Raw genomic sequence first — 17,346 nt, 5'->3', positions numbered from 1 at the left:
TACGATCTGCTGAGGCTACTTTCCTGATAGACATTGAAGGAGCCCATAAAAATAGGGGACAGGGAGGTGAGTTTGAAGCGGAGGGGGCAAACCTTTCCAAAGATAATGCTTGAGCTCCTGGGAGGCAGATAAAATAAATTATAATTATGGAATGAAAAATCGAATTTAGTGAAGTCTTTAGAATTTATAGTGTGTTCTTTTTGAGTTTAAATAGCCCAATGACTCATTGCTTCCTATTCTTTAATTATTGTCATCAAGTAATCATTCTTGAGTACTGCCTGGCTTTGAAAACTGCATTAGTGGGTGGAGGGACTTCTGTGTCCTTTGTGTGTGTGTGTTTGGCTTGTTTGCCTGTTTCTTCTCTTTTCTTTTTTTCCCCACAGCCCCTCTACAGGTGGGTAGATAATGGTCTTAGTTTGAGATAGGCGTGAGAGCACCCTATAAAAACTGCGAAGCACTCTATTAATTGTTGTTGCTGTCCGGTGACCTGTTTAGAAGTTTATTAACCTCCTCTTAAGTATCCTAACTCATAATTCACATTTGTTTTAAAAAAATAACACCAGAAAGAACCCTTTTGCTTTATTTAAAAAAAAAGTATAATCTTTGATAGGCACAATGTTTTGCATGAGTCTATTTCTGTTGGGGGCAAATAATCTGCTTTAACTGACCTGTTCATTTCATCTTTTATTTAATTAAAATCCCACAACAATTTTTCTGCTCTGGTTCCTCAGATTTTCCTTATGCTCAATTACAAGGCCATGTAACTCAACTCAGTATTTTACCGTCATTGCTGTGCGGGGAGTGATGTTCTTTCTGCTCTGGAATTTAGATAAACTGTGTTTGTACCTTAAATACATTGTATAAAATGAACAATATAAGGGGGGATTCAGCATAAAATTGGGACATTAAAATTAGTTCAGTAAAGAAAATGTCAAATTAGGCATAAGGAAGGACAAAACATTTTCCATTATCCACTTACTGTCCTAGTAGGCTGAGGCTAAGCAGGTCCTCATATATATCTTCTGTGTTTTTTCTTTTGCAGAAGGAGCTGAGTCTTCCCAGAAGAGGAAGTTTGTAAGTAGCACAATTTTGTTTCCTTTTTTTTTTGGGGGGGGGGTTGCAGTTTTTAATGTGATTATTTCCTCACTTGTTAGGCTTTTAGTAGCAAATGGAAGATTAATGATAATCAACCAAATGAGGAAAACCAAAAAGTGCTCTTATTTATAAATGTCAAATATTAATAATTTCAAGATAACTTGAGGGAAATATCTAGGATTTTCTTCCTTATTGGCATTGTAAACCAAAATGCATGTTTATTCCTGGGGGAATCTTAATTTAAATTTAAAACTTCTACTATGTAAACAAGGAAAAATATTATTTGGTTTGCAGATAGTGCAAATTGATCTGAATCAGGAATTATGATCTGGGAATCTGTGAGTGTTCTTTATGCTATGGATTTTATGCAGAGTAACGGTATATCAATAGTTTGCATTTAAATTAAGGAGATTTTGAGTCAGCTGAACTTTGTACCATTAGACTGGGTCTTACTGGACTGATCCGGTAATGAATGCTCTTGTGTTTAAGGAGCAGATTTACAACGTTGACTTGCTATCTTTATAGGGCCTGTCAACCTCTTGTCTGCGTAAATCTTAGTTATTTTTCATTGGCAAGTTGCAGAATGAAATTAATTGCCTTTAATACCCACTAAGCTTAGGGTAGATTTGTTATCAATGAGTACTGCATGAAGGCTGGTCTACAGATACTTGGATTTGGTCTCTGATATATGTTGAAGAGTGTACCGGATGGGGCAATGTCCTTTTTAAAAAACAAGTATAATGTTCAACATTAGTGAATGCAAGCTCAACTCAGAGAATTAGAAACATATATGGTGGCTGTTGGAAGATAAAATCTGTTCCATTGATTAGATTTTGGAAAATTTCAGCCTTTGCATCTTGGAGCCAAAACTTCATTAACCATGAACATTTCATTACTATCCATTTAGTTCCTACTTTAAAAAAAAAACAAATTTAGACTGCTGGAAGGACACCAGATAATTATTATTCCTGGAGAATGTGCCTAGATAAGTTTTCACCAGCTCCTACCTTATATACCTGTGTACTAGGCATTTAATGGCCCAATAATTTGCCAAAGAGATACCCTTAGAATAAAAAATTTGCCACCTTCTGAATCTTGATGAGGACTCTTTTGCCTAGACTTGGAAATTCCAAACTTTTTGATATTTCCCATTATGAATAGTAATAAGCAAGAAAAATAAGTAACACTACATGAAATATTTTTAAAGAAAAAATCTTTTTCCTTATAGTTTTATATAATGTTTAAAGCATCCTAAGTTTGTCTTTTATACTTTATTTGAAAACTTTAAGACTTCAGTCAAATCTTCCTTTAAGCTTTTATATAGATCACATGTTGTTCTCAGTTTCTGAATTAGTATGTTTTCTATAAGTTATTAAGGTAATATTAATTAGCAAATTAGATTCCCCATATCTATGTAAGGGCCAAATCTCCTTTTGTACTTGTGTAAGTCTCGATTTTCTTAATGTTAACCTACACTCACGAGTTGGTGGGGGGAATATAAAGAAAATATGTAAATCTCTCTACTTGAGAGTATGAATCTTTATTTAAAAAAAACAACAACGAATGATGGCCTAGGTTTGTTTGGAGTCCATGCTTTGAATACTCAGTATGAGAAAGTTAGAATTACATTTAAGCCATTTAAAAACTTCTTCCTAATAAAATCAGATGATGGGAATAAAGCACAGTATATATGTCAACAGAAATCTACACTTTTGGTTAGTGGAGAATTTAATGCTTCTTAGTGAAGCAAACCCAAAATAAGCATGCTATTTTGTATTTTCTATTAAATACAAATATTCCCAAAAGAATTAATGATGTATGATATAGATGTTCTGGGCCTTAACCACCACTCAGCATTTTCCGTGACCACATACAGACTCCAGTAATTACTCTCCTCACTCAAGGTTCTTTATGACTTTAAGAAAAAGAAAATACTTTTAAAAATAAATGCTAGAATGATTTTTAATACAAACTGAATGAAGAAGGGCACAAGTGTGACTTTATTAGGTATTGATGCTAGCCAACGCAATGGCACCTGATGATTAAGCCTGCTGACATGTCCTCAGTTTATTTACTGCATACATGCTTTCAGCTCTCTCTGTACCTTCCCCCAGAAAGACTGACGATTTGATCCCGATGTTCTGTTGAATCTTCTTTCCATGTTAACTGTGAGCAACTGCCCAGCGCGAAGTTCCCTCTCTGCCTTTGGTTTCATAGTGATGTGATTGAACTTGTCACAGGGTATCTACCTCCAGAAAGGCTGTGAGCTTCCAAGAGGCACCTGATTTTTTTGTATCTGCCACTTATAATATGTATGTTTAGAAAGGCAATATTTTTTAAATGCATTCACATCATTGAGACACATGAATTTTTCAGATTAAAAACATTTAGTATTTTTAAAGATTTTATTTATTTATTTTTAGAGAGAGGGGAAGGAAGGGAGAAAGAGAGGACGAGAAACACCAATGTGTGCTTGCCCCTTGCATACCCCCTACTGGGGACCTGGCCCACAACCCAGGCATGTGCCCTGACTGGGAACCGAACCACCAACCCTTAGCTTTGCAGTCTGGTACTTAATCTACTGAGCCACACCAGCCAGAGCCATTTAGTATTATTTTTAATAAGCGTAAAGGTAATTTTATATCTGGAATCATATAAAAACATAATAGTTATATATCTTAAAGCTTTTAAAAAAAGAACACAGAAAATAGGCTTTTCTTTTTATTACTAATTAAAAGCATAAAAAAGCAAACCATATTCTATTTAGGAAAAAAGTATGTCAGGTGCCCACTGATTTATAATTTTTGATCATTTTCTCAAGAACTAATTTGAAGTCTGTATTATTTCATATATGACTTAAAAGGTTGCAAAGGCAATGATCATGAACATTTTTTTTATGGTGCAAAGGGCAGCAGACAAGAGAAGTCAAGGGACCTGCTTTCCAGACAAGATGTTACTGAATAACCAAGTGACCCCAGATCAGTTTTCCAGAGGCCTGCCAGCCCATCACCAACCTCAAGGCCCCAGACTGCATCTCTGTTCTGTCTCCCTGGATAGCTGGTTTTGGGCTAGTTCTTTTATTCCTTTCAAAGAGGAATTTAGCCATTTGCCAAGGCTCTTGATTCCAGATTCTTTCGGCACTTTTTCTCTCTTTTTCAGTGGAACTGAAGTTGCCATACTTTTCGCAACCCTTCCTTTCAGCTACCTGTCACAATGTATGGATAAATCATGATATATTTATATAATGAAATACTATACAGCAGGTAGAATGAATGAACAAGAGTATACGTATAAACAAAAGGATACTCATTACAAGAGGATATGTAACTATCAAAAATAGAGGCATAGGTAGACACACTGTGCTTCTTCGAACAACCAAAAGAAGGATAACAACAATTTAAAAACAGAAACAACCAGAACTGACAGTAAATCGAACTGTATGGAAGTCTGACAACCAAGGAGTTAAAGAAGAAACATTCATCCAGACCAGTAGGAGAGGTGGAAATGGGCAGCCAGGCAGAGAGGACTCGCGGCAAGGCGGCGGCTGGCAGACCCAGCGAGCTGGTGGATTGTGGAGCGGGTGGTCCCTCATTCATGTGCAGATAAACCGGGAGGAACAACTGGGGAGCCAAACAGACTGCTCAACCCAGGGCTCCAGCATGGGGAAATAAAGCCTCAAGCCACTGAAAACACCTGTGGGGGTTGAGGCAGCAGCAGGAGAAACTCCCAGCCTCACAGGAGAGTTTGTTGGAGAGACCCACAGGGGCCTAGACCGTGCACAAGCCCACCCCTCAGGAATCAGCACCAGAATGGCCCAATTTGATTGTGGGTAGCAGAGGGAGTGACTGAAATCCAGAAGAGAGCAGAGCAAGTGCCATTGTTTGCTCTTGAACCCCTCCCCCACATACAGCACCACAGCCCAGCGAGGTGAGTTGCCCTGCCCTGGTGAACACCTAAGGCTCCGCCCCTAACATAACAGGCATGCTGAGACAAAAAAAAAAAAAGGCCCAAATGAAAGAACAGATCAAAGCTCCAGAAAAAATACAACTAAGCAACAAAGAGATAGCCAACCTATCAGATGCACAGTTTAAAACACTGGTAATCAGGATGCTCACAGAATTGGTTGAATTTGGTCTCAAATTAGATGAAAAAATGAAGGCTATGCTAAGTGAAATAAAGGAAAATGTACAGGGAACCAATAGTGATGGGAAGGAAACTGGAACTCAAATCAACAGTGTGGACCAGAAGGAAGAAAGAAACATCCAACCAGAAAAGAATGAAGAAACAAGAATTCGGAAAAATGAGGAGAGGCTTAGGAACCTCCAGGACATCTTGAAACGTTCCAACATCCGAATTATAGGGGTGCCAGAAGGAGAAGAGAAAGAACAAAAAATTGAAAACTTATTTGAACAAATAATGAAGGAGAACTTCCCCAGTCTGGCAAAGGAAATAGACTTCCAGGAAGTCCAGGCAGCTCAGACAGTCCCAAAGAAGCTGGACCCACGGAGGAACACACCAAGGCACATCATAATTACATTCCCCAAGATAAAACAGAAGGAGAGAATCTTAGAAGCAGCAAGAGAAAAGGAGACAGTTACTTACAAAGGTCTTCCCATAAGACCATCAGCTGATTTTTCCAAAGAGACCTTACAGGCAAGAAGGGGCTGGCAAGAAGTATTCCAAGTCATGAAAGGCAAGGCCCTACATCCAAGATTACTGTATCCAGCAAAGCTATCATTTAGAATGGAAGGGAAGATAAAGTGCTTCTCAGATATGGTCAAGTTAAAGGAGTTCCTCATCACCAAGCCCTTATTATATGAAATGTTAAAGGGATTTATCTAAGAAAAAGAAGATAAAAAAATAGGAACAGTGAAATGACAGCAAACTCACAGTTATTAACAACCACACCTAAAACAAAAACAAAAGCAAACTAAGCCAACAACTAGAACAGAAACAACACCACAGAAATGGAGATCACATGGAGGGTTATCATCAGGGAGTGGGATGGGGAGAGAGGAGGAAAAGGTACAGAGAATAAGTAGCATAAATGGTAGGTAGAAAAGAGACGGGGGGAGGGTAAGAATAGTATAGGAAATGTAAAAGCCAAAGAACTTATATGTATGACCCATGGACATGAGCTAAAGGGGGGGAATGTGGGTGGGAGGGGGTGTGCAGGGTGGAGGGGAATAAAAGGGGGAAAATGGGATAGCATAATCAATAAAATATATTTTAAAAAATAGAATGCTGAGCAGAGTTGAAAGCATATTCCAGGTATCAGATAGTATTTACATTATAAAATTTAAAAATATGCAAAGCAAGATATTATTTTGTGGTAGGCAGTTACACAGACATGAGCAGAGCAAGGATGATGGGCCAGGTACAGAAGGTCACCTGGGCAGAAAGCCAGGTGCCTAGCAATGGCCAGAACTGGGGAACCAAGGACCTTGCCCCCAGAGTAGCCTTCCCTCCCCTAGCATATCTCTGGTCATTTGGTTTAGACCCCCTGACCTTCCATATCACTGGCCATGTGGGTCATGGTTTGGACTTTCCTGACCTTTCCTCCCCTGGCGTGTTGCTAGTCATGTGGGTTAGACCCCGTTAGAGTGGAGCAGACAAAGGGGCTGGGGAAGAGCCCTTAAGCATGAAGCCCCCAGGGCAATGAGATTCTGACCCACATCAAATACACCAGGCCTCAGCTGCGTTTCAGCTCCAGACCCAGAATAGCAGCTAACCAGACCAGTGATGTCATGGCTGACTGCATGGCATTTGCTAATGACCTCCTGCCCTGGTGCCAACCAATTAGTGGAGACCAGGACTCTGAATGGACACACCTGGGAAATTGATGAATATCCTGTTGAGATCTTCCCCTGGGGCCTCCCCTAAAATCTCCACCCTTAAAAGCCCTTAGGACAGAGGAACCAGCATGCTCTCCCTCCAGGAAGTATGCCCATACTTTTCCCACTCCCTTCTTCTTCCCCTAGACACATTACCTTCACCCTTCTGTCTTTCGCCTAAGATCCAAGGGCCCTTCTTTTGCCTCTGTAACTTGCTTCCTGAGCCCATATATTCTGTAGCTCACTTCTTCTACCTCTCTGACTTTCTAAATAAACTTTCCCTTATAGTTTGAGTCTTGGCTCTGAATTCTCTCCCAGCCAGCACTCAAGTACCGAGGTTGCCAAACCAAGATCCTGTCTGACCCCACCAGTCTAACACCTGGTGCCATTCTCACCACCAACAGTATTATTTCCGAACACAAACATTTACAGTAAAAGTGTAAAAACATTCATGGGACACTGGCTGGTGTGACTCAGTGGACTAAGTGCCAGCCTATGAACCAAAGGGTCACCAGTTCGATTCCCAGTCAGGGCAGGAGCCTGGGTTGCAGGCCAGGTCCCCAGTTGGGTGCACTCGAGAGGCAACCCCACATTGATGTTTCTCTCCCTGTCTTTCTCCTTCCCTTCCCCTCTCTCTTAAAATAAATAAACAAAATCTTAAAAAAAAAACATTCATGGGAAGCAATTTTACAATAAAGCTCACTCAGCAGTGGAGGGAATGAATGAAATGGAGTCTGAGAAAGCCCTACAGAAAGCTTCATGTATATCGTGAATGTGGTGGTGTGTTGTTCATGGGTGTTTATAATCTACTCTCTACATTTTGTATTTAAAATGCTCAGTAATGACATGAAGGTAGAACTCTAACTGTTTTAACCAAATATCTATGGAGACAAAATAATTTGAAGAAAAATTTCACAGTATTTGGAGTAGCTGCTATGGCAAGTCCCTGTCTGTTTGTGCCAAAATCACGGGGAAATTTATGGCGATAAATTTCGGAACTCCTGAAGTGCTTTGTGATGCACTGATGAACTGCAGGTGGAGGACATGAGGCAGCTGCCAGGCCAGCCTATCTGGTGGTGCAGTGGGGCCTTTAGCTGTAGACCTTGATTTGTTGTTCTGAAGTTTTGGCCTTTTAACAGAAATGGCTCTAACGATTCTTTGTTTCCCACAAGGTGGCCAATAGGGTGAGCACACAGTGTAGATGTTTGTAGATTGTTTACAAGTCTGCCTCCCCCACTAGATGGTGAGCTTCCCAGCAGAGTGAGCTGCATGCTTTTTCTCTCTAGTTCCTATCCCAGCATCCGCTGCCTGAGGACCAGGAGCAGCCCAGCTCAGTCCTTCTCGCTTTCAGTTCACGGTGGAACACATCTGCCCTCTTGATTTTGATTTTTCCTTAAGAGCCAATCTCCAAACTGTTCATATTCATGAAGGTGCTAATAGATTTCTGGGTCCCTTATCTAGCCTGTCTCTTATTTAGAACTTGGGTCCTGAAATGACATTTTAAGTGGAAAAACTCTCTGGGGGGTGTTTGTTTTCAGGCAGGGAAAGTGGGAAAAGTCTGAAAGCCTGAGGTGTGACTTAATGGGTGGGTAAGAGCGGAACTGTGGTGTCCCTGGCAGCTACCCTTCATTCACAAGGGACCCCTTTGCGTTTTGTTAATTGCCCAAATAAACGGCTCTGCAGGACAGAGGGAGCTTCTCTTTTCTTGGGACTCCCTGGAGAGGGAAGCCGGAAACTGGCTGGGGCCAGCTCCCTTGCCTCCTCCAGTCTTACTTTTTAATGATCTTTCAGATTTCTCTACTCAGGGAAGAAAACTTGCACTATCTGTTCTCAGCAAGTAAATCCTCCTTGCTGCTTAGAATGGCCTTTCTTCTACATCTCTCAATTGTGAGCATGAGAGCGCCATTCCACAGGCCCTGTAGGCCTGGGTTCCAGACAGCGCTCAGCAACTGTCTCTTTATTTCAGTAGAAACAGTGACTGACGCTTGGTCAATTTCTTGACTTTTGTTTTTTGGCCGTACCCAGTTTAAAGGGTATCCAGTGGCAGGCACCCAAAGCAGAAGCAGCAACTTGGGTGCACAGAAGTCCTGGGAAAATGTCTTTCTGCATGCTGACGAATTGCTGGGAGTACTGAAATTACTAAAATGTAATTTAGGAATCCCCTTGGCTTATTTTAATGTGTTGCTCTAGCAAGAATACTAGTATCTAGGAGCCATCTCTCTCTCTGGAGTTGTGCTCCTTCTCCTTCACCCTTTCCTCATTATTATTCTGAAAGTGGTTGTGGTCTCGTAGGGCCGGCCCTGGAATCAGTAGGGTAGGGGTGTCCTGGCTTGCAATGTATTCAGGTCTGCAGGGCAGTTCACCTCCCTGTCCAGAAAGAAGGCAGGCATCTTAAACACACCCACCACAGTGCCAGACATCCCAGTACTAGAAATTCACTTACCTCTTAAAGATGTGTTCTCTTCACTGTCCCGCTGCAATGGGCATGCCTTTGGGCCGGTGTCACGGAGCCGCATTTAGCACAGCCAAAGGCCATCATTAAAGGGATGCTTCTGCAGGCCAGTGGGAGGCATGGCTAGCAGAGAGGGGAGCAGCTGTGGAGACCCATTTTGCCACATATGTAAATTGAGAAATGTATGACAAGGGTGATAAACTTATTTCACTTCTTTCTAATTTTGACCTTCTTGGGCAGGGGCTGGAAAGGGTGTTCAGGTATGGGCTGGAAGATGAGAGTGAGCAGCAGAGTAAGCAGATTTTGTCAACGAGCTGTTGGGACTAAGAGGCAAAGGAACCTGGGGATTCCGAGAAACCGCTGGGTGCAGCCGGGCCTGCTGGACGTGGAGGATAGCTTGTCTTACTGTGGATATACTGAATGCACCGCAGTGGGTTAGGGTGTTTCCTAGGTTGGAATTCTTCATTTTGAGACAAGACAGGAGGTGACCTCTTATGTCACTGAATAGGCTTGGGTTGACATACATAGGTTTGTGTATTTTAAAAAAAGGAAGTCATTCAGGCCGATTGTGTTTCAGCCGGAATACCCTACTACCTTGATGAACTGTTGAGGGAGGTGGTGGGAGTGAAGTGAGGCCATTTCCAGAATGCAAGGAGAGGGAGTCACCTTGGTTTGACAACTGAGTTGTTCGATTTATGAAATTTTCAGCAAGATGAAGGCAACATTTCCTGAAAGAGAGGGGAAGAGCTTAATTCAAACAAAGTAAAGAACATGTAAACCGTATTTGGATGAGTTTAAAAATAAATTTAGTCTTCTTCATAGTATCTTCTTCCCTCCCACCCCCACAAATATTGAACTAAGAATTCCAAATATCCAATGTCAAAGCCAAACAGAAGTCCAATGTCATTTTGAATGTTAGAAACACAGAAAAAGAAAACACAAAGAAAAAAATTGAGTGTTACGTCTGAATTAGCATTTAAAGTGGCATGTTTATATAAAAAGAGGATGGTGTAATATATCCTGAGAGTAAAGAGAGGATTTTGGACTGTGAAAGAATGTCAATTGCATTTATATATTCATCGAACAGGCAGTGTGGGGTTTGGAACGAATTTGCTGGATCCCTTACCAGGCCCACATTCATCTTCCCTGCCAGCCGATCTGAGAGAGAGAAACAATGAAGGATTGATCACACCTTTGACAATTGTAGGAAGACCTTAGTTTGCTTCAGGGGAAGGGGGGCTTGGTTACCTAGGGAGCTTTACCAGAATCCGTGCATTTCCAAACACACTTGGAAGAGCAAAGCAGAAGCTGAGCGTGTGTGTTGGGGGCAGAGGCAGGGGAAGCCAGAGGCCTGTGGGCTTTCAACCAATTCTCAAGGTGAATCCAAAACGGCACCCCCAGTTAAGAGCTTACCATGTGTGTGGTAAGAAAGTGGGCGTCTCAGTGAGCAAGGGCACGAGGGGAAGTTCTCTATCTCCTATTTACTAGAATAACCTTTTAGCCAACCTGAGTCAAACAGGAATTTGTGCAGAGCTTTTAGTGCGCAGTCCTCTCAGCACGGCTTGGACAGGGCGGCCCTCTGAAGCAGGCAGCCGCCTGTGGTTTCTCAGGAAAGCCTCCTCCCCACGTCTGTCACTCAGTCAGCACTGCAAAGCAGGGCACAGTAGCCGCCCTGCCTGGTTCCAATCACGTATCTGTCATCTGTCAGCCGTGTGACCTTCAGAAAGCTACTTAACCTCTCTGTCTTAGCTCTTTCATCTGTAAAATGGGGGTACTATTCTGTCCTGGAGTGTTTTGAGGATTAATATTAGTTAATATTTGTAAAGTGTTTCTGACAATGCTTGGCATACAGTATTTTGTTAAGCAAATAAAACATTGTAAGTGTTTTGTTAAAAAAAGCATACTGGGAATTAAGCACCTCCTCCCCCCCCCCCCCCGCCTTATTTCTGTCCTGTAGAGTTAGGAAAAAGACTGCAACTTAGGCTGAAGAAGTTCCCTTAAAAGGCAGATCATTCCCACGGCTTTTTCTGGGGGCTGTTTGTTTACCAAACCTTCCGTCAGTGGGGCGGTGTTCAAGAGGGCAGTTGAACCCATGCTCCTGGGTAGGTCTTCCACTTGCACCCCTCCATGGTCAGCGCGGGTTCTGGCCCTGTGTCCCCGGGCTGTGAGAGACCAGGCTGCGCTCAGTGGCCCCTCTCCCAGAGGAATTCATCACCTTAGGCCTGCCCATCCTTCCCAGCAGAGTAGACAGGTCACCTCTTGAAACTGTGTTTTGAGACAGACAGATATCGAGGAAAATGAAGTAGGATTTTATAAATGTCCATGTGGAAAATGTGAATCATAAGATTTCAAAGCTGGAAGAACCCTTAACAGAAATCTGATGAAAAATACATTTGCCTGATAAGTGAGGAACTCACAATTCAGAGGATTCGAGACTTGCCTGCTGACCATGAACAATAACTGGGAGTTTAGGGTTTCTACCCATCAGGAATTGGAAAGCAACTTTTGCTTCTCAAGGGCAAGTCTATTTTGTTAGAAAGAGAACATTCGCTAGCATGTGTGTGGGTGCATTTTGTACTATAATGACAGGAATTTTGGCATTGACATCCACAGTGTGGGCCAGAAAAAGGGTACATTCCACTGATTGTGCTTGACTTCACTAAGCTTGTCGTGGTTTCTTTGAACATTTTGAACAGCGTGGCCACCACCTCTTCTTAAGAGTGTGCACACTTAAACCTGAACCCAAAGGGAAGAACTCAGTGTCTCACACCGGCACTACCAGGACACTGAGTTTGCTCAGACAAAGACACTCTCTGCTGCTCTCACACCTGAGAATTCAACCGCCTGCCCTTTCACTCCAAGGCAGCCCCCTGTCAGACCTAAACGGCTGGGGTAAAATTATTTCAGGGTTTCCTGCTCTGCTTTTCTGCAATAGGGGCTTCACTCTGAGAATTTGGGTGGGCCCTTTCTTTCACCTGAATACACATGCATTGTCTTTTACCACGTTGTTATGTAAAGTCACCACTTCCAGAATGAGGCTGAAGACACACGCTTCTGTGTTGGAACGTACATCGTGCCCACAGCACACGCCAGGAACTCTACACTTGGCCTCCCCAGGGCCTTCCGGGCCCCACTTCCCCTCACACAGCACCCAGGTGACTTCTGACTAGTACCATAGGGGCTTCATGCAGGCAGTTCTGTAAACACAAGTGCAGGAGAGGACGCAGTTTTATTCAGTGTATTCCATGGATTTTATTTGCCTGTGGAAATAGGTGGCATCAGTTTGACTTAGTGCAGAAGGATACATTTTACTGTTTTAAGAATGAAAACCCTAATGATAAGAAATACAGATATGCATATTCCATTGACAGAAAGATTTTTAAATGCCTGTGTTCTAGAATTATAAATTCTCCTGTCAGGAAATATTTGCATATTTGGTAGATGTTATGTGAAGGTGTTCTTACCCTATTAGGTATGTGTTAGCTTGGCATATGCTTTGTGCTCTTTATTGCTCAGGAAAATGATGTCTAGCTTGGCTGTGTCATAGAGACCAATGGGATTAACCTGATAGTGACATCAGTAGGGAGTGCAGAGCGCTCGCTAAATCCTGCTTTTCCAGCGCGGTCTTTTATTGTTACTGGTGGTGGTGGTATGAGGCAGAGGTTATCTCTTGGATTTATTTTTATTTTTTGAAAGCTGAGGAGGGTATTTGCTTTGAGGAGCTGGCACCATATGACATCCTCGCGTAGCTGCTGTGGAACAAATGATAATGTTTACTGCAAAGGACAGTAGGGTCCTTCCCTGGGGCTGGCAGGAGGACAAAGGGAGGGCGCATTCTGCTCCTTTTCTCAGCTCCCCTTGGCCTCTCTGCTGAGGCACTAAACAGAATTTGCTCTGCATGGGGCACGTGAGTGAGTTCACCAGGGGTTTCGTATTTCAGGGTATAAGGCATCATGTTTAGAAGCTTAGCAAATCAAGAATCAATTATCTGGGAGAATAAGCAGAAGGTTTTATATGTCTAGGATAAATTAGTTTAAACGCTAAAACCAGACCTTGTGGATTAAAGAAGCCCTTGGAAGCAAAGAAGCATACTTTAAACATGCACTTGATGTTATATACTGAAATGAAGTTAATAGATCAGTATACAGGTTTCATCTGTTAGGGGAACAATCGTGGCTTTTTTTAAGTGGGATTCCAAGGTATTACCAATTTGTATGTAAATGTACTTGATTCTGATAGAATCACAGGGAAAATTTTTGTCATCAAACATCTGGTTAACAGCATGTCAATCACAGTCTTTGAGAATTCAGGCCACTTGGCTTTAATCTAATTTTTTTTTTCTGATAGATGTTGGTCGCAGAGTATCTTCAAGGTCACAGTAGCGACGGTGATGGTGATGGTTATCTTGGGAGATAGTTAAGAGGAGAATTAAAGCAAAGATGGTTGAAATTGGTGCTCCCCGAGGCTCTACCTTGTCTCTCCCTGCCCAACACACACCTTTTATCTACAATTTCATATCACCAAGGCTGTGCTCTGTCGAATACCCAGGTGCTGTGAATTCTCTATGTGTTAGTGCATAGCAGAATTTAAACAGCAAACCAACCAAACAAACACGTGAAACAGCATCCCCTCATGAAATTCCACGGAGCTTGAGCCAACTTCAGCTGCCCCAGGAGTGGCAGAGCTCTGCACGGTCTACAGTTAACATTTCCCCACGGCTAACAACACTCCCCCCACCCTTCTTTAAAAAAACAGCTTTATTGACGCATAATTGTCATACAGTAAACTGCACTTAAGGCACACAATTTTATAAATTTTGACATACGTATATAGCTGTGAAACTACCACCACAATTAAGGTAATGAAATGTCCACCTTCCCAGAAGTTTCTCCTCTTACCAGTTAATTTATAATCGCTCCTTCTCCCCCAGCCCGTGCCCAGTCAAATACTAACACTTTCCATACCTAAAGATCAGTTTGCATTTTCTAGTTGTAAATACATGAAATGACACTGTTTGTACTTTGTTGGGAGTCTGGGTTATTTCACTCAGCATAGTTATTTTGAGATTAATCTATGTTGCAGCATGTGTTGATAGTTTGTTACTTTTTATTGTTAAGTAATATCCTATTAAGTGGATACATCATAGTTTGATTATCTATTCACTTGCTGGTGGGCATTTGAATCGCTTAGAGGTTTATTATAAATAAAACTGCTATACATGATTGATAAATTTTCTCCCAGCTTGTGGCTTATATTTTCAGTCTCTTTACAGCATGTGCTGGAGAGCAAAAGTTTTACGTTTTGATGAAGTCTAATTTACTCCTGTGTTTTTCCCCCCAGAAGATTTATAGTTTTAATTTTACAGTTAGGTCTATGATTCATTTTGGTTAATTTTGTATATGGAGTGAAGTAAGGATTGAAGTTCATGTTCTTGTGTATAGTTCCTTATTTGTTCCAGCATCATTAATGGAACAGACTATCCTTTCTCCACTCAATTACTTTGCACCTTTGTTGAAAATAGTTGTCCATATATTTGTGTGTCTGTCTATTTACAGACTTTCTTTTCTCTCCCATTGACCTACTTGTCTGTCTTCACATCGATACCACACTGTTTGGACTATTACTAAAGTTTTATAGTAAGTTTAGGTAAAAATGTTGTTCTCCAGCTTTGTTCATTTTTTTTCAAAGTTCTTTCTTGACTCTTCTGGGTTTTAATTTTGGAATCATTCTGTCAGTTTCTACAAAAGAAATCTGTTGAGGTTTTTACTGGAATTGCATTACATGTGTGGAGCAGTTTGGGAAACTGAAGAATTTTCCAGTGGTTGATGAGACTCCAGTCTGAGAGAGAAAGTAGTGAGAATCATGTGTGAGTTGATACAGGGTGGAGACACTGGGATAAAATTGTCTCCCAAAGGCATTGCTGGAGGAGATGGGTGTCCCAGCTGGGGAGACTGAGTTGAGAAATGAGTGACTGTAAATGAGCAAACACTTGGTCAGAAAAACTCCCTCAGAAAAGCCCAAGAGAAATGGTTGGGTGGTAATTCTGCAAGCAGCTCAGGTAATGATTTCAAGCTGAAGTCAGAGAGAACTAGTCAACGTTTGTTTTGGAAAGAAAAATTGCAGTGGACGGTGCAGGCTCGGCTTAGTCGGGTTAGAAGAGGAGTGTGACCCAGTAACCGCAGGTCTGTGAGCTCAGGTGTTCCTGTTCGCTAGGTAAGAGGACCACAAGGTCTGAAAAGGTTATGATGCAGGGGACAGTTAGGGAGGGGTGACATCAGCTTTAAAAATTGTGACAGTGACTGAGTCTTATAAAACAATAAAGGCCAATTGTACCTTTGAACCGATTGTTGGTCTAGAATGGTGATTGTCAACCATAGGTGATTTTGTCCCCTCAGGGGACATTTGGCAATGTCTAGAGACATTTTTAATTGTTACAACTACTGGGGAGTGTGGTCTCTCCTATTATCTAGAGGGCAGAGGCCAGGGATGCTGTTAAACAGGAAAACACCATCCCCCTCCACAACCAAGACTCATTTACCCAAAGTGTCGGTGGTGCCAGAGTTGGGGAACCTTGGTCCAGAGAGGGTGGGACGAGGGTGGAGCTCAGGGATTGCCCTGGTCCTCATGTCTGTGTTGTGCTGAGGAGAAATACTCTGTGTGTGGTGACCATGGAAATTCCATTTTGCAGATACATCACATTTCATTTAACCATTTAACCATTGTTGCTGTTACCTTGGATGACCAGTAATTTGTAGAAATCTTCTTTAAGCATGTTTCCAGAAACTGTCTAAAAATATAATCAAATAAAGAAGGTTTAACAAAAGTATGGCTTATCTGCAAATAAGTGACATAAATGTTGCCCATTTGAGTTAAGTCAGTTAAGAAGAATGTTTGTTTGGACATGGCATTGTCCATAGATGAGTTTATTAATTAGGATGCTTTCGGTTACAAGTCCAGTAGAAAGCCTGATTCATAGTGGCTGAGAGCAAAATGAAGGGAACTTACCAGCTCCTCTAACTGACAAGTGCAGGCTGCTTGCAGGGGCTGACCCAGAAGGTCAGTACTGATATCATGGCCCAGTTTCCCCTTTGTCACACCAGGGGCTTCCTCCCTGGCCCCTAGACGGCTGCCAGCAGTTTTCAGGTCATTGTTTTCTTGTTCATCCTTCTCAGGAGAACATTCCCCACCCCCACCTTTATGGATTTCCCTTTGATTGGGCCCTGTTCAATTATGGGTCCACCTTTCAATATGGCAGCACTTCTAGCATTATTCTCCTTGGCTCAGATCAGGGCTGTCCAGGATGGTAGCTACCAGCCACACGTGGCTGTTGAGCTCTTACAATGTAGGTAGTCCAAATCGAGATAAAAGTAGAATTAGAGATAAATAATAATTTGTATATTAATTATATGAGAAATGATGGCATTGTTGGATATATTGGGTTGGAATACAAATACATATTAAAATTACTTTGACCTGTTGTTTTGAAAAAGAATTTTTACTCTGACTACTAGAAAATTTTAAATTATGTAAGTGGTTCCAACTTGTATTTCCGTGGACAGAACTTGCTAGGATTATTCAGGAGTCCCTGGGAATGGCGTGGAGTCATTTCCACCAAACCACACGGCTGATACGCATTTGGGAGAGAGATGGGATGGACGCCGGACAAGCAATCAAAAATGAACCCTGTGGTGACTGGCATAAACAGAGAAGGGAATATTTGTTTATCGACTATTTTACCAAAAGATGAATGTCTGGAAACACTACTGCTCTACTACCAATAATAAAAGCTACTTATTTGTCTTACATGTCTATTTTTTCAAATATGAGATTAATCTGGAGCTCACAGTAACCAGTGAAACAGCACAAAGATGCATGAAGAGACCCTAAATGACCCTCATGTCCTCCAGTCCCCGTGTCCACTCTCCACTCTAGGGAGCCGCCGTCCGCCTGGTGTGCTTCCACCCT

General features: G+C 41.9%; 1 protein-coding gene across 5 annotated transcripts in view; it reads left to right on the top strand.

The window, feature by feature from the left end:
• The window catches only part of MAST4 (microtubule associated serine/threonine kinase family member 4), a 524,552-nt gene that overhangs the window by 272,983 nt on the left and 234,223 nt on the right, over positions 1-17,346 (top strand). For all 5 annotated transcript variants that reach the window (XM_053913123.2, XM_053913118.2, XM_053913119.2 and 2 more), the window contains exon 4: positions 1,043-1,074. In XM_053913123.2, the coding sequence (XP_053769098.1) occupies positions 1,043-1,074 (32 nt within the window). The remainder of the gene's footprint in view (positions 1-1,042; positions 1,075-17,346) is intronic.

Source organism: Desmodus rotundus, chromosome 1, assembly GCF_022682495.2.
Source record: "Desmodus rotundus isolate HL8 chromosome 1, HLdesRot8A.1, whole genome shotgun sequence".
Taxonomy (NCBI): domain Eukaryota; kingdom Metazoa; phylum Chordata; class Mammalia; order Chiroptera; family Phyllostomidae; genus Desmodus; species Desmodus rotundus.
This window is presented reverse-complemented; position numbering and strand designations above follow the sequence as displayed.